The following is a 22,701-nucleotide window of genomic DNA, read 5'->3' as shown; positions in this document are numbered from 1 at the left end:
CGTGAGCGGTGAAATGGCGCAGCTAGGTGTTGACCCCTCCGTGGGTAGGGGGTGTTGGTCCCGGGCCTGGTTGGCGAGGGCCGGGGTGCAGGGTGAGGTGTTGCGGTGCGGTGCCTGATGGCACTGTTGTACTCACTCTGACACAACACACTGGAGTCTCTGGTAAACCAAACGGGGTGATGAACGGGGCCCGCAGCCGGCTGCAGCTTCTCCCGGTATAGATTGGTGGTTTCCGCCTTTCTCCTGCACCTCTGTGTGTAAATGTTTGACTCCTATGCCTAGACACCGGTAGTCCGCTCCCCGACTTGTATATGCCGTAGGAGCCTGTTTGCCCGCAGGCGCTGGCCCTTTGGGTTTCTATGCCTTGGCGGTGGCTTTACCCTGTATGGTTGGGCTGTTGTTTTCTAACGGGGCTTGTGTGGGATAGGTCCTTAAGTCCAGTCCGCAATCAGTTGATTTGACTCGGCCCTGTCGGTTCAGGGCTTTGTACTGGGTCTGAGTACCCCTCCTGGTGCTCCGGTTTCCAATCGGTTCCCCGGTTCGGTACCGGCGGGCCACCGCCCGACCCCGGTCCCTACGGTTCCACCGGTTATATTCCCAGCTCCTGCAGGCGGCCACCACCGTCTCCCTCCTTGCCAATGGTGACTGGGCTCCGACCCAGCCACCCAGTAGTCTCTTGGCAGGCCTGGACACAGGACTGCCCGTGAACTTGACTGCTCTCTCCCTCCTCCAGACTACTCTCCACCTGTACTTGAACTGTTGTGTGTGTTTTCCCGCCTCCAGGCCTGTGAACTCCTCGGTGGGCAGAGCCAACCACCTGGCTCCACCCCCCCCGGTGTGGACATCAAACCTGGAGGGTGGTGACAAGGTTTTTAGTTTGACTGATGTTACCTAATCGGGAGGGGGTGTGGTGTTGTGTGTGACTACCTGGGACGACCTGACTAGTCCAGGGCGTCACATATATAAGAGCCCAGGCCGCTGTGTAGAGCGTAAAAATGACTTTATAATACTTACCTAAATGGTCGGTACTGTGCAGACTGGTCAGATGGTCGTCTTCGTTCTCCAGTGTTGGCGCCTCCTCTTTCGGCCATCTATGTTGTCCTTCGTCTGATGCCGGGGTGCATGATGCGTCCTATGTCATGCACACGTGCCGGCATTGAGGTCCTGCGCGGGACTGGCGAGTGTGTATGACGTAGGACGCATCATGCACACAGGCTTCAGAAGGAGGACGAAGATGGCCGAAAGAGGATGCGCCAACACCGGAGAACGAAGACGCCCATATGGCCCAACTCCACCGCAGTGACCGTTTAGGTAAGTATTATAAAGTGTTTTTTATGTTCTACCCAGCGGCCTGTGCTCTACAGCATGTTAGGATGCTGTATATAAGAGCCCACTGGTGGTGGCCGCAGCTTATAGGCCCCAAAACTGGTGACAGGTTCCCTTTAACCTAAGTGGGCAAGGGCCCTGAGGGACTGTTAGGGGGATACCAGTACCAGTGGAGTAAGGCTGCTTTCACACATCCGGTTTTTGCTGAGCGGCACAATACGGCGCTTTACAGAAAAAACGTAACCGTTTTTTTGCTGCTGGTTGCGTTTAGACTTGCATTAGCGCCGGATGGAACATTGGCTGGCACTGTTTTTTGTGTGGCGAAAAAAACGCATCGCGCCGAATTTACAATGCAAGCCTATGGCCGCCGGATGCGTTTTTTTTGCACTGCACATGCTCAGTATCAAGCCGCATCCATCAAAAAACGGACGGGCCGCATGGAAAAACTTATGCAACAGATCCGTTTTTTCCGCCGCATCCGTTGCATAGGTTTTTGAGCCGGATTGAGCCGCACTGCAAAAACCGGATGTGTGAAAGCAGCCTAAGATGGCCTGAATCAGGAGTGAGACCTCCAGGAAAAAACTGGTGTGAGCTTGGGCCTCACTGAGAGCTGGGGACAGAGCTGTGAAAATGTTCGAAAGAGTACAAGCTCTAGTTCTGAAATGTTGCCAGTAATACACCTCCTTGTTGGAAGTCGTGTAGATAAATCAAGCTGTTTTAGGATATATATACACCAGGCACGAACCAACCGAGTTCTTTAGTAGGAAGACACTTGAAGATACACCGCCACCTTTGGTCATAAAGCGTCTTTTTTGGAAGATCATTTCTGAGTGTTTTTTTTCATTTTTTTCTTGTATTGTATAAATTGGTGAGTGTTGGAAGCCATCTCAAGAATGGTCTACTCATATCTTTTAACCTCTTGGCATCTTTGGAAACCTTATGTGGTTAAAAGATGCAATAAAGATTGAATATATGAACAACGAATTGTTTTTACATTGCAGTGCACATGTTCTTTCTTTGACCATTTATTTAGTGCTTTTTCAGGCGAGTTATGGACCGTACCCACCTAAAAATACATTGTGTGCACATACCCGAATGTTGAGAACGTTACAAAGTGGTGTATGATTTCCTCTGATGTGGGGTGTGAAGGACTCGGCTGGCACACGCCCTTACAATATGATAACCACACTGTAGTCCATAGTGTGCTTCTATAGATGGAGCTGGGCCTTCATCCGCTCCTCATACATTTGGTTATTTGTGACGTGTGATGAGACGACTTCCCTGCAGTTTAGGTTCCTGATGAATTGCAGGAACTCACCTTCTCATCAGAAAGGAAATGACTAAAGCGGACATCTCTAAGGAGGAAGACAATAGTCTCCGGGAGGAAGGAAAAGTCATCGGAGGCAGCTGTGACACTTGAGGTTCCTGCGGCACAGAGACACTCTGCCTGCAGTTATCCCAATACATAATGGAGGGAAGATCTCCTCTCACCCTTTGATCCTACAACTAGGAACAGAAATCCTCCATACAAGGCTGCTCAGAAGATCCATCAGCTCATAGGCCCAGAAATGACATTCATGGTGTAAAGTCCACACAGCATTGATCAGTGGGGTCCAGCAGCTGCGACGAATAGGGGCACTAGCTACATATGGCCCCTCTAAGGGTACTTTCACACCTCCGGTTTTTCTTCTGCGGCACAATCCGGCACTTTGCATGAAAATCGCAACCGGTTTTTTTTGCTGCCGGTTGCGATTTTCCTGCATAGACTTTAATTAGTGCCGCATTGTGCTGCATGGCCTTGCGTTCCATCCGTTTTTTGCCGCATGCGGCAGATTTAGCCGATGCGGCGGCCGGATGGAACGTTGCCTGGCACGTTTTTTCGTGCTACAAAAAAAACCGCATCGCGCCGCATTCGGCCGATGCGGCGCATCTCTCAATGCATGCCTATGGCGGCCGGATGCGGCGCGATGCGGCAAATACCGCATCCGGCCGCCGCATGCGGTTTTTGCCACTGCGCATGCTCAGTAGCATGCCGCAAGCGGCAAAAACCGGGCGGGCCGCATGGGAAAAACTTATGCAAAGGATGCGGTGTTTTCACCGCATCCGTTGCATAGCTTGCACAGCCGGATTGAGCCGCAGGGCTCAAGCCGGATGTGTGAAAGTAGCCTTAGGCTGCTTTCACACATCAGTTTTTTGGCATCAGGCACGATCCAGCGAAAAAACTGATGGGACGGATCCGGCAAAAAAAACGGATCAGTTGCATCAGTTTTTTCCATCAGTTCCTTCAGTTTTTTGACAGATCCGGTGTGATACTGAGCATGCTCAGTTCAAAAAAACGGATCCGGCGGCCGGATCCTTTTTTTGCCGCATTACGCTGGATCCAGCGTCCATAGGCTTCCATTATAAAACATGTCCTACAGCGCCGGATCCGGCGTGATCAGTTTTTTTTGCCGGACACAAAAACGTTGACTTCAACGTTTCATCCGGCCGCCGGACAAGTAAATTTTGCCGGCAAAAATCGGATGAAACGCAAAGCCATCCAGCACAATCCTGCGCTAATGAAAGTCTATGGGGGAAAAAACGGATCCGGTGGCAACAGACGCCGGATCCGTTTTTTCATGTTTTTGCCGGATTGTGCCTGATGGCAAAAACTGATGTGTGAAAACAGGCTAAGTAACCTAAGGAAGACATGGGAAATGTTTATTTACTTTCATCTAAGTATACGGAGAGTGAAAACAAAATACAAAGACAACAGAGAACGTCTCCTCACCCCAGCTGAATGTCAGCGTCCATACATCAACATTACAGTAACGGCCATATCTTTCTTATAACAGTGCCTCATCCACTCATCCCATAACAATGTCATCAACAGATCCCCCATAACAGTGTCTTCCAAAGAGCCACCATAAGTGTCATCCACAGATCCCCATAACAATGTCATTCACAGATCCCCTATAACAGTGTGTCATCCAAAGATCCTCCATAAGTGTCATCCACAGATCCCCCATAACAATGTCATTCACAGATCCCCCATAACAGTGTGTCACCCAAAGATCCTCCATAAGTGTCATCCACAGATCCCCCATAACAATGTCATTCACAGATCCCCCATAGCAGTGTGTCATCCAAAGAGCCGCCATAAGTGTGTCATCCAAAGATCCTCCATAAGTGTCATCCACAGATCCCCCATAACAATGTCATTCACAGATCCCCCATAATAGTGTGTCATCCAAAGAGCTGCCATAAGTGTGTCATCCAAAGATCCTCCATAAGTGTCATCCACAGATCCCCATAACAATGTCATTCACAGATCCCCCATAAGTGTGTCATCCAGAGAGCCGCCATAAGTGTGTCATCCAAAGATCCTCCATAAGTGTCATCCACAGATCCCCCATAACAATGTCATTCATAGATCCCCCATAACAGTGTGTCATCCAAAGAGCTGCCATAAGTGTGTCATCCACAGATCCCCCATAACAATGTCATCAACAGATACCCCATAAGTGTGTCATCCAAAGATCCTCCATAAGTGTCATCCACAGATCCCCCATAACAATGTCATTCATAGATCCCCCATAACAGTGTGTCATCCAAAGAGCTGCCATAAGTGTGTCATCCACAGATCCCCCATAACAATGTCATCAACAGATACCCCATAAGTGTGTCATCCAAAGATCCTCCATAAGTGTCATCCACAGATCCCCCATAACAATGTCATTCATAGATCCCCCATAACAGTGTGTCATCCAAAGAGCTGCCATAAGTGTGTCATCCACAGATCCCCCATAACAATGTCATCAACAGATACCCCATAAGTGTGTCATCCAAAGATCCGCCATAATAGTGTCATGCACAAATCCCCCATAACAATGTCATCAACAGATCCCCCATAACAGTGTATCATTCACAGATCTCCCATAATAGTCTGTCATTAAAGTGAATCTGTCACCAGGCTTTTGCTCCCCCATCTGAGCGCAGCATAATGTAGAGACAGAGACCCTGATTCTAGCGGTGTGTCACTAAGGCTATGTGCGCACGTGTGCGTATTGCATGCAGTTACGCTGCGATCTGCAGCGCAGCGTAACTGCATGCGTCCTGCGTCCCCAGCACAATCTATGGATATTGTGCAGGGGCCGTGCGCACGTGGCGTATTAGAACGCAGCGATTCGGCTGCTGCCCGAATCGCTGCGTTCTAAGAAGTGACATGTCACTTCTTCCGTGCGGTTTGCATGCTGTCTATAGGGAGATGCAGCATGCAGAGCGCACGTTCTCTGCCGGCACCATGCGCTTCAGAACGCAGCTGTTCAGCTGAGCTCTGAAGCGGACCTTTTGTGTGCAGTGCAGAGCGCACACGTGTGCACATAGCCTTAGGCTGCTTTCACACACCCGGTTTGTGCTGAGCGGCACAATACGGCTCAAAAACCTATGCAACGGATGGGGCGAAAAACCGGATCCGTTGCATAAGTTTTTCCATGCGGCCCGTCCGGTTTTTGATGGATGCGGCTTAATACTGAGCATGCGCAGAACAAAAAAACGCATCCGGATGCGTTTTTTGCCGCAGGACGCCGCATCCGGCGTCCATAGGCTTGCACTGTGAATCGCGCCGTATCGCGCCGGATCCGGCACGATGTGGTTTTTTCGCCGCACAAAAAAACGTGCCAGGCAACGTTCCATCTGGCCGATGCATGGGCTAAATATGCCGCATCCGGCAAAAAACGGACGCAACGCAAGGCCATGCGGCACAATACAGCGCTAATGCAAGTCTATGCGGGGAAAAAACGCAACCGGCGGCAAAAAAAACCGGTTGCGTTTTTTCTGCAGAGCGCCGTATTGTGCCGCACGGCAAAAATCGGATGTGTGAAAGCAGCCTTACTGAGCTGTTTGCTGTCATTTTGATAAAATCAATGATAAAATCATGAATATGCTGGACTACCTGCAGCATACCAAGTAGTCCTCTAATGATAATCTACTGCTGATTAATCAGTGATTTTATCAAATCTACACTAAGGGCTGGTTCACACTAAGCGACAGCGACAACGAGGTCGCTGTTACGTCACCATTTTCTGTGACGTAACAGCGACCTTGTAAGTCGCTGTTATGATCGCTGCTTAGCTGTCAAACACAGCAGCCGAAGCAGCGATCATAACCGCGACAGCAGGGAGCCGCGCACACTGCTTAGCGCTGGCTCCCTGCTCTCCTAGCTACAGTACACATCGGGTTAATTAACCCGATGTGTAATGCAGCTACATGTGCAGAGAGCAGGGAGCCGCGCGCACTGCTTAGCGCTGGCTCCTTGCTCTCCTAGCTACAGTACACATCGGGTTAATTAACCCGATGTGTACTGCAGCTACATGTGCAGAGAGCAGGAGCCGGCAGCACAGGCAGCGTGAGAGCGGCGGAGGCTGGTAACGAAGGTAAATATCGGGTAACCACCTTGGTTACCCGATGTTTACCCTGGTTACAGCTTACCGCAGGCTGCCAGATGCCGGCTCCTGCTCCCTGCTCGCTTCATTTCGTCGCTCTCTCGCTGTCACACACAGCGATCTGTGCGTCACAGTGGGAGAGCGCCTTTGAAGAAAACGAACCAGTGCTGTGTGTAACGAGCAGCAATCTCGCAGCAGGGGCCAGATCACTGCTCAGTGTCACACACAGCGAGATCGCTAATGAGGTCACTGTTGCGTCACCAAAACTGTGCCGTAGCAGCGATTTCGGTAGCGATGTCGCTATGTGTGAAGCACCCCTAAGCACCCCAGTAAGTGACACATTGCTGAAATCAGGTTCTCTGCCCCTACGTTATGCTGTTCTCAGATAAGGTGGCAAAAACCTGATGATAGATTCCCTTTAACAGATCCCTCATACCAGTGTCATCCACAGATCCCCCATAATAGTGGCATAAACAGATCCCACATAACAGTGCATCATTCAAAGATCCCCCATAACAGTGTCATCCCCAGATCCCCCATATCAGTGTACAGTCCAAAGATTCCCCCTAACAGTCTGTCATCCAGGGATCCTCCACAACAGTGTATCATCCACAAACCAACCTATAACAGTGTGTTATTCACACATCCCCATAAGTGGCATCCACAGATCCCCATAATAAAGTGTGTCATCAACATATCCCCATAACTCTCCATCATCCACAGATCCCCATAACAGTGTGTAATCGACGGATCCTCCATAACAGTGTTTCATGCGGAGATCCCCGTAACCGTGTGACATCCACAGATGCCTCCATAACAACGTGTCATCCACAGATCCCCATAACCCCAAATCATAAAGGTATGACGCATCTCAGGGATATGATATCACGATATATGCAAATTGGGAATACACCTCCATCAACAAATCTACTATAAATTCTTCAATGTATATTCATTTATTTATGTTCTGGGCCTGCTGACACCAGATGGTAGCCACAAGCTACACATTATACATCACTGCCAGGGCAGGCAATGTGCAGCCAAACCACAGAACAACATAACCTACTGCTCATATTATCCTGGGCGGCATTTGTTGATACAAAAGGTGGCAACCATAATTATATTGTATACATAGTACACACACCAATCCTGTACTACATCACACACGCATACATACTGAGCTGTGCCCTGTATTACATTACATGTTATTATATGTACACCACACACATTATATACAATGTGGTGTATATATTTATATCTCTGTTTATGTGGGGATCCTGTGCTGTGAGGGCAATCGATGCCCCAGAAAATTAAAATCAGATGTTTAGGAATCGTTTTCACTAAGTATACATTAAAGGGTGCTTTACACGCTGCGACATCGCTAGCGATCTCGTTAGCGATGTGACACGCCAGATCGCAGATAAGATTTGCCGAGATCGCACATAGATCATTTTTGTAGCGCCGGTCACATGTGCGACATCGCAGCGTGTAAAGCACCCTTAAGACCTGCCTCCCCTCCTGACATGTCTGTCCTACCTGTAAAATAACACTTCTCCATCTATTATTTTTATCACTTTGAGTTGTGCTGTTCTTCTAGTATTTCTCTTGGAAATGTTCTAGTAAATTGACAACTGGGTTGTAACATTCTTCTTGTGAAGGGAATCTGTCTCTACAGTGTGATGCTACCAGCACTGATTGGATACTGTCAGACGATGAAGGGACAACCCCTCCGATGGTAACACCTAGTTGTCAATTTATCTAATATATAAAGCTGAGTGTATGTATGTGTCTATGTATGTGTATGTGTGTGTGTGTGTGTGTGTGTGTGTGTGTGTGTGTGTGTGTGTGTGTGTGTGTGTGTGTGTGTGTGTGTGTGTGTGTCTGCTAAAGGAATTCGCACTGTCGCATTTCCAATCCCGAAATTTTGCACAGACACCTCATTTGACTCAGGGAACGTCATAGACTATGTTTTGAGGGGAAAATTTAACCCTGCGCTTTACAGTTATTTGCCAAGAAACCTGCTTACATTAAAGTAAATGGAGCTGGAAGCTACAGGTCATTAATAGGAGCTGTGATTGGTTGCTATAAGCAACGAAGGTCATTCTTAGTATAAGAAGCTTATGTGTGAGGGAATATGATGTTGGTGGAGAGACGGATAGAGAGAGACAGACAGAGAGAGACAGAGGGAAACAGACAGAGAGACAGACAGACAAACAGAGCAAGAGACAGACATAGAGACAGACACAGACAAACAAACAGAGAGACAGAAAGACAGACAGAGACAGAGAGAGAGGCAGACAGAGAGAGACAGACAGAGAAAGACAAACAGAGACAGAGACAAACAGACAGAGACAGACAGAGAGACAGACAGACACAGATAGAGACAGGCAGAGAGAGACAGACAGAGAGACTGATACAGAGAGACAGACAGACAGAGACAGACAGAGAGACTGATACAGACAGAGAGACAAACAGACAGAGACAGAGACAAACAGACAGAGAGACAGAGAGAGACAGACAGACACAGATAGAGACAGGCAGAGAGAGATAGACAGAGAGAGAGAGTGGTAAAGATACAGAGAGACACTTAGTTACTATCCCAGGCGATGCCGGTACCATAGCTAGTTTACAATAGTATTAATAGAGGGATTTACTAACACAGAAAGACTAACATGTCAAGAAAGTTGGCAGATATTCTTTTATTTTATTATAGACGATGGACCTCTATGATGATCATAACAGTGCACCCAGCGGCTCACAACCAACCCATCTGATGATGTTAGCCCAGTGACTGCCAATATTGGGTGTAATGGTTTGGGTTTTAGGAGGGATACAAAAAAAACCTTTTTACATGGATAAAAAAATACCTAGTTTTAAGGAATGAGGGGAAACATCTTAGAAGAACTTCTTGACCATTACCTGCTTTATGAAAACTACTAACATATGGCCTTGAATACGCTTAGGACCACATCTGGCCTTCATAAAGATTCGATAAGTACATTTATTGCACCTCCTTCCTCCCCTTCACCATGTAATTACCTTTTCCAGTGTTAAGCAGGTGTCGGAGCCAGCCACATTTCTCTGCTCAATGGTCAGTTCCTCGAGGTGAAGCTGGATCGCTGGTATCATGACCATATCAAGGGGCAGCTGATTGGAGGAGTGTGACACTGACTTTATAAGCTGTAGATCATTGAGAGACTGTGAGGGTCTTATCCTGGGCTGCAGCTCTGGGGGGCTCATATAGCTAATCCGCTTTAGGGGATCCAAGACTTTCTTGGAGTTGTGAAAAGTTCTCAGAGGTCCCAGCTTGTGGTCAGTGTTGAGACCATCCCGTAACGCCATTTGCTCTGTCGCCGAGCCGTGATTCAGTTGGGATAGATCAAGTAATGACTGAGATGATCCTTTTGTGGCCAGACGCTGCAGCTGCACATTGGTTGCACTGGCAGTGCCCGCATTGTGTCGACTGCTTATGATTACATCTTCTTGGCCACCAGAAGCTGCACTTTCGTGTGGCTCGGCTGGCACAAATGTGTAGCTGTACTGAATACAAGATGGTGGTTCTGTGAGATCCTCCGACTTTTTCCAAGAACTGTCAGTCCCATAGGAGCCGTGACCAATAGAGGACAGGACCTTGACGTACTTTGCAGGGATATAGAAAGGCTTGGACTTGTGGTCCTGACAGACCTGCCACCAGTGCTCATTGGTCCTCTTCAGGAGAATGTAGCGCTCATGCGGCTTTATACAGATAACGCTGCCATCTTTAGCCGTGTACTCAAATCCATGCTCCACCAGGACATAGTCCTTGTCAAACGTCCCGGCACTCTGCATCATGACGGCTAGTGTTTTCCTATAAAGGTGAAAAGTAATAGACATGATTAATGGGGAGGGCTGGGTCCGGCGTTCTACATCATAAGGCCGAATATGACAGGAGACGAAGCGAGAAGAAACCTGTGAACATGTCTGACATTGCTGAAATTCAGCAGGAGGGGGCTCGGAAGGCAGGTAATGCACAGTACCAAAACTGCTACAGCAAAAACTCTGTGGGTAGCACATGTAGAGTAACTCCTAGCAGAAACTCTGTCCTATGTAAATTATTGTTTTCAACCAAGCTGCAAATACAGACGGTGGAGAACTGGAAGGAGAAGGTGTGTGGCAAGGTGACTAATACACACCCATAACACTCACTGGGGTCATGTACTTATTGTCCATAGGTGGTTCCACGACACTGGAAATACACAAAATACCCACCGTTGGTCCACGTAGAAGACGGGCTACCGGCAATCATATGCAACGCTGTGACCTTGTAGGGCTGAAGGACATTCTTCCAGACGGGGCAGAGGAAGCCATTCCCCGGATGCTTGTCTACAACAATACAGAGCTGACAATCTACTACATTCCTGGAAGGAAAGTTTTGGTTACTGGGCGGACATACCACACAGCCTTCCTCACTTATTTCATCTGCTCCATCGTCCGTCCTGCTCTTTCCTGTACTCTGTGCATTTGTGGAGACATAACAAGTGTGTGGAGCACAGGAAGAGCGGGGGGTTCCTGTGTGTGTGATCGGTGACCCCCTAACCCCCGCCCATCAGATGCTGAACAATAAAGATAAACACTCGGTGAGGAAATTTATCATCACATATGACACACAGCACAGCGTCCATTGTGGCCTTAATGGAGAGTGTCACAATTTACTCACATGGAGAAGGAAGGGGCAGATCAAAATCACAGCTCATAAAATCAGCCACCAAATCCGTGCCCTGGGAACATCAATCACAATACCTAGGAGAGAAGTTCTCCTTACCTGCTTCTCCTCACAGCATCTTATCCAGGGACCTTCTCACTCACAAGGATGAAGTAGGTAAAGGGTGTGCCAGGTGCCGGCTCAGAGTTGGGTGCAGTCACTGCGGGATCCAGAGGGCATCGTGAAGGACATAATCCAAAATGACAAAAAAGGCAGCGCTAAAAGTATAAAGTGCGTGGGATGGGTACAGTAGTCGTAGACCAGTAGTGGTAGTGGTAGTGCCAGGATCAGTGAATCGTGGCAGGATGTAGTATAAGAGCAGAATAGGGGCAGGGTGCAGTATGACGGCAATGTAGGATCAGTATAGGGACAGGGTGCAGTATGAAGGCAGTGTAGGACCAGTCTAGGGGCAGGGTGCAGTATGAAGGCAGTATAAGATCAGTATAGGGGCAGGGTGCAGTTTGAAGGCAGTGTAAGATCAGTATAGGGGCACGGTGTAGTATGCGGACAGTGTAGGACCAGTCTAGGGGCAGGGTGTAGTAGGCAGGCAGTGTAGGACCAGTCTAGGGGCAGGGTGTAGTAGGCAGCCAGTGTACAATCATTATAGGGGCAGGGTGTAAGGTGTGGACAGTGTATGAATAGTAAAGGGGCAAGGTGTAGTAAGTGGATAGTAAATGATCAGTATAAAGGCAGAATAAGCGGCGTAGGATAAGTTTAGGGGTAGGGTGCAGTATGTGGGTCCTGGAGGATCAGTATAGGGGTTGGGTGTAGTATATTGGCTCTGGAGAATCAGTATAGAGGCTGGGTGTAGTATGTGGGCCGAGAAGGATCAGTATAGGGGTTGGGTGTAGTATGTTGGCTCTGGAGAATCAGTATAGAGGCTGGCTGGGTGTAGTATGTGGGCCGTGAAGGATCAGTATACAGGCTGGATGTAGTATGTGAGCAGTGCAGGATCAGTATAGGAGCAGGGTGCAGTATCGGATCAGCGCTGGGCGTTGTGTCAGAGTGGTGTTCGGGCAGGTCTGAGCAGAGGCTGTGCATCTGCTTGCCTGCACCCTCTAGCATTTCCTGTTGAACAGACTCTAAACCAACCACTTAACCTGAAATTTTATTCACTTCCTTGATTTTTTTTTTTTTTTATAAAACACAAACCCAGGAAACAAACCCTAACTAAACCAAAACAGCCGATCATTGATCTTCTGCACAATGCACTAATCAGAAATGAGAACTGCAGCACCTAATACAGTAGTGATGGCAATGGTTGGAGATACTCTACATTGTATGGACACAAGTATTGGGACACCATCACATTACACTTACAAGATTTTGGTAATTACAAGAGGTAATTTTTACTTAATTATCCAGAAAAACATTTGTGAGGTCAGACACTGATCCTCAGGAGAGGCCGAGCTCACAATCTCCTTTCCAGATTTTAGATAGGGTTGAGGTCTGGCTCTGTGTGGACGGTTTTGTCCTTGTATACAAAACTCCCCAAACCATGTCTCTATGAACATTGCTTTGTTTACTGCTCACAGTTAGTTGGGTCTTTCTCAAACTGTCAAAAAACACAATGATTATGATTAAGGCTAGCTGAAAGGTGCTTATCTGTAACTTGCCACACACCCCAGAGTGATTTTAGAGTTTTTTCTGATGAATGCAAGACTTTACTTATCCCTGGTTGACTTCCTTCCCTCGCTGGATCATCTATGGTCTTTTTCTTTCCCAAACTGTACCCACAAAAATGGAGGTTCTAATTGTCGGAGCGCAGTGTTTGTGCTGATGTTACCAGAGGAGGTTTGGACTCTGCAGTTATGGAGTCAGCAGAGCATTGGTGACTTTTGTTCTCAGTACTCGGCCCCCCGCTCTGTAACGTTACGTGGTCTCCACTTCAAGGCTGAATGGCTGCGTTTCCTTCTTCTTCTCAGTAATATCACTCACAGGTGATGGGGGAAGATTTAGGAGAGAGAAAATATAATGAACGGACTTGTTACAACTGTAGTCCTTATTACAGTAGCATGTTGGAATAAGTTAGAGCTTTAGAATTGGCTATTCTTTAACAAATATTTGTAAAGGCAGATGAGGTGAGATGATCCGCAGGTGGCAGGTCTGAGCTGTCTGACAGGAGGCAACGAAATGCTGCTGCACCTCTGTCATATAGAGACTCTGCGCTATGCAGCAGCCAGTTGCAGTATCTTAGACAGGGGTACGGATTGCTGGCCCAGGTCAATGGAGAGCCGGCCCAGGGCAGAGGAAAGTCCGCCCGGGTCAGAGGAGAGACAGCCAGTGCCTGCTCTATTCTGAGCTGAATGCGAGTCCTGGACTACTGGCTCCTAGCCCGGAATTACCTCTACATATGAGCTGCCTATCAGAGGCCAGCAGTGGCAGCTGATGTCAGCATCCCGTCGCAATAACATCACTGCATGGTACCGCCTTTGACGGGCAACAGTGGAAAGAGCTGCTCGTTGTGGGATTGTGGACATGTGAGTGGAATGGTTGTTCTTTTTTTGCCTGCAAAGAGCACTACAGAGGAAACATTTTACTGTGTGTGGGATATAATGGGGGACATCATACCATATGGGAGGACAAAATGGGGGACATTATACTATATGGGTGTCATAATAGGGGGCACTATAGTGTATATGATTCACAACGGGGGACATTATACTGTATGGGGAGGTCACAATGGAAGACATTACAGTATATCACATGGGGAGCCAGAATGGGAGAGCATATAGTGTATGGGGGTCAGAAAGGGAGACATTTTGTATGAGGATCAGAATGGGAGATATTATACTGTATGGTGCTCACAATCTGTGACATTATACCATAAGGGGGCCAGAATGGGGAACATTATACTGTATAGGGGTAAGAATGGGAGACATTATGTATTACTTAATGGTGATGATGGGGCGGCAAGCAGGAGTGGACCCACTTGACCACAGGGGGGACATGGGCTTAGCCTTTAGTGGGAGGGGCTTGACTAACCGCCTACTGAAGCAGATGCCAGGTGCCACTTCCAGGACAGTGACATGGACTGTGGAAGCTGACCCCACCAGGACAGGAACGGGCTCAAGTACGTAAAGGCAGAGTCTCTAGAGCTGATAGGTGGAGCCGGGATGTCCAAGACAGACAGTACAGCCAGAACGCACAGGCAGAGTCTCTAGTGCTGACTGGTGCAGCTGGGACAGCTGAGGCAGACGGTACGGCCAGGACAGGAGGGTACCAAGGGCACAGCTGAGACGGGGTGACAGGTACGTGTTGATAAGACACTGGCACAGGTGACGGAGGGTGGACAAAGGGACCTGACAACTAGCTAGCTAGATGGACAACACTAACTGACCAAGTTACTCAGGCACCTCTCCTAGTGGGAGAGTGCCTTAAGTATCTAGTGCCTCTCATCAATAGGCTAAGAGGCATGTCTGGCAAAAAGTGTGCTGGCCTTTTAAAGACAGGGCTGGCGCGTTAGTGCCCTAGGCACATTCCTAGAAGACCAGTGCGGCATGCACAGGCCCCAGGAGGAGAAAGGCGACTCACACATGGAAAACTACGGGGGAGCAAGCCAGGGTACTACAGGCTGGCCGCAGCAGTAAGTCGGCATCCCTGTGACACGGTTGTCTATCTGTTTTTGGAGACTAGTGACAGCTTTAGGACTGGAGCCTCTCATCTCCATCGTGCGCTCTACATTTAAATGTTGTTTCGCTTCTCTTTGTACTGAAACAGTTAATGTCAGTTTTGCTGCCATCAGCTTTTCCAGGAGTTCCTAGTGTCAGCTGTAGCTGCTTTGTAGCCATGCCCCTTCATGTTTAACTAGAGGTGTTTCCCAGCAATCCTTGCTGAAGATATAAATTAATTTGTTCTCTGGCCCCTTGGTGGAAGGACCTGTGAAGAAGTTTTCCAGAAGCCGGACTTTATCCTTTTGTGTTGATGTTTTTCCCGTTTGTCTCCCCTTCCCTCCTGTCTTATCAGTGCAGCGGTGGGTTTAGTTAACCTCACCTGCCTCTCACTAGTCAGAGCATCTATAGGGTTTCCCAGGATCTCATGGTGCTGCTCAGCGACAGTTTCAGAGACTGGCTAGGAGTGTAGGGACAGCTACAGGTGAGGATAGGAGGTGTCCCATCTATGCTCTCACTAGCACTAGGGCCCATCAATTGTTATTGTGTCCTCCCCTTATTTGTGGTGTTGTTTTGGTGTTTTTTTTCGTTGCGCGTCCTTTTGGTCGGAACGCGCTGGTCACACTTGTAGCGTGACACCCTACTGGAGAGAGGCAGAGCAGGGACGCTGGCGCTACACATTATACTGTATGGAGGTCACAATTGGGAACATTATGCAATGTAGGAGGCCAGAACATGGGACATTATACTTTATGGGGCCAAGAATGAGGAACATTAGAGGTTTACAATAGAGGACTTGCAGCATTAAACGACCGTTGATCCGTGGGCAGATGTTTCACAGCCTGTTTGGAGTAACTACATTTAATATGTGCACAGAATTATCAGCAATAGATTGTTCTGTTCACATATAGTGTCATTGTCCTCGACAGCAAATACTCCGTTTACAAAGGACGGTGTGCTGCAGAGAAAAATTATTTTTAAGTTAACCTAAAAATCATTTTGCCCATTGAACGAGTTTTTAACCCTTTATCAAGTGATTGGCAGCCTGTTAGAGACACCATAAGAGCATGTGATGGATGATTAGTGCATGTCAACATGGTTACGGTCTGTGATAATATCCCGGGGCAGAGACTATGGTGAATGGCAGGTGATAGAGGATAACTACAGGTATTACTATGTTAATAAACTGGAATGGGGGGTATGGATGATTACTGCAATAATTACAGAGGGGAGTCGGCTGTCAATCAGCATAATGCCGTCACACACTGTCGACAAACCAACCTAGAAGAAGAGTGGCTCTGTTGACGTGAAGCAGCTGAATTCACGGCAGGAGATGTCCATGTCTGCTCTGTACCAGCGCTATGTAGAACAGGCAGGGAGTTAGAAAACTACCTGCCTCTTAGTTTTTAGGAACACAGTAAAAAAAAAAAAAGAGAAAAAAAATAGTCCTGGATAACACCCTTTAGAACCAATATATAAATATTGTATAGGTCCCATTTCTGTCAACAAAACAGCTGTGACACTCAATGCATGGACTACACAAGACCTCTGAAGATCTGGCACCAAGATATCAGCAGCAGATCCTAGAAGTCTCTAAGGTATTACTCAAGACCTCCATGGGTCAAACCTATGATTGAGATCTGGGAATTTTGAGGCATCACTGAACTATTTTTAATGTCCTCTTTTTTTTAAATATTGTTGCCGTAAAGTTTGTATTTGTTCGACAACAACGTTTGAGTAGAAATCAATATAACATCCACCTGAATGTCAGAGACCAAGGTTTCCAAATAGAAGATTGCCCAGATCATCACATGGTTTCATTAGTTTGTCTTCTTCCTAATACCATCTTTTCCCTGGTAAGTGATGCACTCAACCATCCACAGGATGTAAAAAATGTGAGTCACCAAACCAGATCACCTTTTCCCATTACTCTATGGTCCAGTTCTGATGGGCACTGTACCCTTTCTAAATGCATACAATGGTGGACAGTGGCAATATTTTTGTGTTCAGCAATTAATGTCACAGCTCAGAAAGACAGACCTTATCTCTCTGCACACATCAGTAAGCCTTGGGCTCCTATGACCCCATTGACTAATTATCCTTCTTTTGATCTCTTTTGGTAGGTACTCACCACTGCATACCAGGAACACCAGACCAGACCTGCCGTTTTGGAAATTTTCTGACTCGGTCATCTAGACAGCACAACTTTGCCAGTGACAAAAGTCTTAGTAAAATGCCGGGTAAGGATCAGCTCTTTGGACAAACTATAGGAAAAAACTTTTGTGACGGGCCAATTATTCAATGAATTCAGGTTGTTCATGCTGCAGCATTACAACAAGAATATAAACACCTGGCCCCGCGGCTGCCATTACTAAAGTGTGACAGAATGGTTAGTGGCAAAGAGCTCACCGATACTAGCGCAGTCCTGTAATAGGGGCCACCGGTGTAACATGTCCATTCATATTTCTTCTCTCCTTAACATTCCCCCATCACCTATGAGTAATAATATTGAGAAGTGGAATGAAACGCAGCAGTTCAGCCACGACAATGTAACGTAATAGAGAGGAGTCACCGAGTGCTGAAGAGAAGGGGGCAGAAAAGTCACCAAAGCTCTGTTGACTCCATAACTGCAGAGTCCAAATCTCCTCTGGTATTGTCATCACCCCAAACACTGCGCCCCGCCGGGAGCTTCATGGCCGAGCAGCTGCCTGAAGCTGTACATCATCAAGCACAATATCGAGCATTGGATGGAGTGGTGTAAAGCCACCACTGGACTCTAGAGTGGTGGAAACGTGTTCTGTGTAGGGATGGATAGCACTTTTCTATCTGGCATCTGATGGAGGAGTCTGAGTACCAGGAGAATGTTACCAGCCCGACTGCATTGTGCCTGCTGAACAGTTTTGTGGAGGAATAATGTTATGGGTTTGTTTTGAGGGATCAGCTTTGGTCCCCTAGAACCAGTGAGGGGGAATCTCACTGCTTCTACCTATCACTAACAAGTGGTGTATTCCACTCATGCTTTAAACATGCCTCCATTACACCCATCCTCAAAAAGCCCTCCCTTGACCCATCCTCTGTGTCAAACTATCGCCCCATATCCCTTCTCCCTTATGCCTCAAAACTACTGGAACAGCATATCCATCATGAATTGTCCTCATACCTCTCCCTCTTTGACCAGCTACAATCTGGCTTCCGACCGTATCACTCTACTGAAACTGCCCTAACCAAAGTCACCAATTATCTACTAACCGCCAATGCCAAGCGACACTACTCTGTCCTCCTCCTCCTGGACCTGTCCTCTGCCTTCGACACAGTAGACCATTCCCTCCTACTACAGATTCTCACATCTCTGAGAATCAGAGACTTGGCCCTATCTTTGATCTCCTCATACCTAACTGACCGAACTTTCAGCATCTCCCATTCTCACACCACTTCCTCATCTCGCCCCCTATCTGTCGGTGTTCCCCAAGGCTCAGTTCTTGGACCCCTGCTGTTCTCCATCTACACCTTTGGCCTGGGACAGCTCATAGAGTACCACAGCTTTCAGTATCATCTCTAAGCCGATGACACACAGATCTACCTCTCTGGACCTGACATTACCTCTCTATTAACCAAAATCCCACAATGTCTGTCCGCTATTTCATCCTTCTTCTCGGTGCGATTCCTAAAGCTTAACATGGACAAAACAGAGTTCATTGTCTTTCCTCTTCACTCATCTCCTCCAACAAGCCTTTCCATCAAACTTGATGGCTGCTCACTCTCCCCAGTCTCACAAGCTCACTGCCTTGGAGTAACCCTCGACTCTGCTCTATCCTTCAAGCCACACATCCAAGCCCTCTTCAACTCATGCAGACTACAACTCAAAAATATCTCCCGGATCCGTAATTTCCTTAACCTTAACCAAGAATGAGCAAAAACATTAGTGCATGCCCTCATCTTCTCTCGCCTCGACTACTGCAACCTCCTGCTCTCTGACCTCCCTTCCAACACTCTTGCACCCCTCCAATCTATCCTAAACTCTGAAGCCCGCTTAATCCACCTCTCCCCTCGCTATTCCCCAGCCTCGCCAATCTACCAATCCCTTCACTGGCTTCCCATCGCCCAATGACTCCAGTTCAAAACATTAACCATGACATACAAAGCCATCCACAACCTGTCTCCTCCTTACATCTGTGACCTAGTCTCCCGGTACCTACCTGCACACAACCTCAGATCCTGACAAGATCTCCTTCTCTACTCCTCTTCCCACAATCGCGTACAAGATTTTTCCCGTGCCTCCCTACTCTGGAACGCTCTACCTCAGCATATCAGACTCTCCCCTACCGTGGAAAGCTTTAAGAGGAACCTCAAGACCCATCTCTTCCAACAAGCCTACAACCTACAATAACCCTCAGTCCAGTACACCACTGCACAACCAGCTCTGTCCTCACCTATTGTACCATACCCCATTCCCTGTAGACTGTGAGCCCTCGCGGGCAGGGTCTCTCTCCTCCTATACCAGTCTGTTTTGTACTGTTAATGATGGTTGTACGTATACCCTCTTTCACTTGTAAAGCGCCATGGAAAAAATGGCGCTATAATAATAATTGCTTCAGCAAAAGAGACAGTACAAGATAGCACAAGACAGTATGGTCAATTGTAGCCTCCAACATTGTGGGAACAGTTTGGGGAAGGCCCCTTTTTCCCTTGTGCCCAGTGCACAAGGTCCATAAAGACACGGTTGGGGTAGTTTAGCGCAAAGAACACAACCGGCCAAACAGAGCCCAGTCGTGAACCCCATCTAACACTTTAGGGATGTACTTGATCTGGAATTTTGAGCCCTGTCTCTCCCCGACATCAGTGTCTAAACTCACAAATGCTCTTCTGGATGACTGGGCAAAAATTACCACGGACACCTCCATAATCTTGTGGAAATCCTTCCCAGAAAAGAGGAAACTGATATAGCTGCAAAGGGATGGACTCCATATTAATGACTAGACTGGGGAACCAGAAAATTGGTGCCCGAGATATTTGACCTGTTTATAGTTCAGTTTTTGTTGCAGATTCTAACTCTGCCCTTATTTTTTTCCCCATCAGTTAATGAGATATGCACACACCCAAATGTATATGCATATGACTGATCGACACTAGGACTGATATCTACTAAACATTCTTTTTGCCTTCTTGGTTGTTAAAACAAATTCATACATGCAGATTTCTTTTATTTATGAAGAATTTACATCACAGAATAAGAATTTAACATGCATAAAATGTTGTCCTTGATAAATTGTCCATTTACTGAGTTACCTCTCAAAAGCGGTGCTTAACCCCTTCACCCCCGGGCGATTTTCCAATTATCCGTTTGTTTTTTTGCTCCCCTTATTCCGAGATCTAACTTTTTTTATTTTTCCGTCAATCTTGCCATATGAGGGCTTATTTTTTGCAGAAGTTGTACTTTTAAATAAAACCATGGCAAATGGCAAAAAAAAATCCAAGTGTGGAAAAAGTGCGATTGCACAGTTGTTTTTGGGATATTTTATTCACCATGTTTACTATATGGTAAAACTGATGTGTTACTATGATGCCTCACATCGGTACAAGTTGTTAAAAGTAAACCTATACATGTTTGGTGTCTATCTAAGGGGTTCAAAAAATTCACACGTTTTTCCAAAAAAAAAGTGGTGCAGTTTTTGCACAATTTTCCGCGACCCGTAGCGTACTAATTTTTCGGGATCTGGGGCTCAGCGACAGCTTATTTTTTGTGTCTCGAGCTGACGTTTTTAATGGTGCCATTTTTGCGCAGATTCAACATTTTGATCGCCCGTTATTGCATTTTGCGCAAAATTTGTGGCGACCAAAAAAAAATTCAATTTTGGCGTTTTGAATTTTTTTGCGGTTATGCAGGTTACCGATCAGGTTAATTGATTTTATATTTTGATAGAACAGGCATTTCTGAATGCGGCAATACCAAATGTGTATGTTTTTAACCCTTTAATTTTCAATGGGGGGTGATTTGAACTTAAGTTATTTAAAAATGTAAAAAAAACCCTATTTTTTTTTTCTTTCTTTTAAATCTTACTAGTCCCCCTAGGGGACTATGAGGATCAGCAGTCTGATCACTCAATCACTTCTGTAGATCACAGCTGCACAGCTGAGATCTGCAGAAAAGCTGCTCTCCTCTCACACACAGCGTTCTTCCGGGTGTAAGAGGAAGTGACTCGTGATAGCTATAGGAGTCATAACATGACCCTGTGCTACCCTGTCAACCATCGTGATCATGTCATGTGACTTCCGATGGCGGCCAGTGAGTACTCGATTACCATGCTGAGCATGTACAGCGGCCTGTCACAGTTTGACAGCCCATTATAAGGGGTTAATAGGTGTGGATGAAGCGCGAATCCACTCGTACCTGTTCAAATCAGCTGACATGTGTGGGGATCTCTGCGGCAGCCGTTGGCGATTACCCTTACACGATCATGTGTCCTGAAGAGGTTAAAATATTTCTTGCTGAGTTGCACTAGGGCAATCACTTTGGATAAACAAGCAGTAATTCGCTATCATGTGGGTATACCAGTGTCCTCGACATCTTTCTTCTATTGTTCTTAAATCTTGGCTCTTCATTTACGCCACCGTTTTATTGGAAACGATCCAAGTGGCTGTGGAGATGATGTACCTTGATACTCATTGTACAGCCAAGGTGGACAGAAAGAAGATGACAATCTTTCTACTGTACTTATTCAGTGTAATTATCTACTTTATAGGTCACAAGAAAATTCTGTACAACCATAGGGAAAGAAGACCATGCATCTGCCTCAGCATCGTTCAATGAATCTTTGAAGTGTGGATCTTTCAGCAGTCCTCTGATTTGAGGACTATCAAAAATCTTCCCTCTGTTTAGGTTTAATGAAGCAGTTTGTAAAGAATCTAAATTGATGTGCAGTACTGGTAAAATTATCTTATTCCTGTCAACCAATGTTTCTGCAATTCCATTCTTTTCTCCCACTACCATGTGTTCTCTCAGAAGACACTGTTTTCTCACTCAGTGATCATATTGTCATCTAGTATCCCAAAGACAGATAAAACAAGGATAGTTAAGCCTAGGTCACACGTATCGATGCAGCAGCGATCACAACGATGATATGACCTTATCAGGATCGCTGCTGCGTCGTTACATGGTAGCTGGTGAGCTGTCAAACAGGCAGATCTCACCAGCGACCAGTGACCAGCCCCCAGCCAGTAGCAATGCGTGGAAGTGATGCTGCGCTTGGTAACTAAGGTAAATATCGGGTAACCAAGCAAAGTGCTTCGCTTTGTTACCCGCTATTTACCTTGGTTACCAGCGCACACCGCTTAGCGCTGGCTCCCTGCACTCGTAGCCAGAGTACACATCGGGTTAATAAGCAAACCGCTTTGCTTATAGTTACCCGATGTGTACCTTGGCTACGTGTGCAGGGAGCAGGCAGCCGCCTTCAAGAAGCTGCGGATGCTGGTAACCAAGGTAAATATCGGGTAACCAAGCCTTTGCTTGGTTACCCGATATTTACCTTGGTTACCAGCGTCCGCAGAAGCCGGCTCCTTGCACATTCAGATCGTTGCTCTCTGGCTGTCACACACAGCGATC

General features: G+C 47.0%; 1 protein-coding gene and 1 long non-coding RNA gene across 3 annotated transcripts in view; one reads left to right on the top strand and one right to left on the bottom strand.

Moving 5' to 3' along the window:
- ARHGAP27 (Rho GTPase activating protein 27) overlaps positions 1–12,490 on the bottom strand; it is a 75,615-nt gene extending 63,125 nt beyond the window's left edge. Inside the window, exons 1-2 of one of the 2 annotated variants that reach the window (XM_075350657.1) lie at positions 11,551–12,490; positions 9,789–10,596 (exon numbers count right to left, since the gene is read on the bottom strand). In XM_075350657.1, the coding sequence (XP_075206772.1) occupies positions 9,789–10,580 (792 nt within the window). In that variant the 5' untranslated portion in view covers positions 10,581–10,596; positions 11,551–12,490. Of the gene's footprint in view, positions 1–9,788; positions 10,597–10,714; positions 10,794–11,550 lie in introns of those variants that run through there. The other variant, XM_075350656.1, reaches the window with a different exon arrangement.
- On the top strand, positions 11,420–22,055 carry LOC142311858 (uncharacterized). The gene is made up of 3 exons (XR_012754306.1): positions 11,420–11,603; positions 17,225–17,341; positions 21,842–22,055. It is a non-coding gene; the product is annotated as an uncharacterized LOC142311858 (long non-coding RNA).
- The last annotated feature ends 646 nt before the right edge of the window (positions 22,056–22,701 follow it).

The sequence above is a fragment of the Anomaloglossus baeobatrachus genome, chromosome 5 (assembly GCF_048569485.1).
Source record: "Anomaloglossus baeobatrachus isolate aAnoBae1 chromosome 5, aAnoBae1.hap1, whole genome shotgun sequence".
NCBI classification, from domain to species: Eukaryota; Metazoa; Chordata; class Amphibia; order Anura; family Aromobatidae; genus Anomaloglossus; species Anomaloglossus baeobatrachus.
The sequence above is the reverse complement of the archived record's forward strand: the minus strand, read 5'-3'. Positions and strand labels throughout refer to the sequence as shown.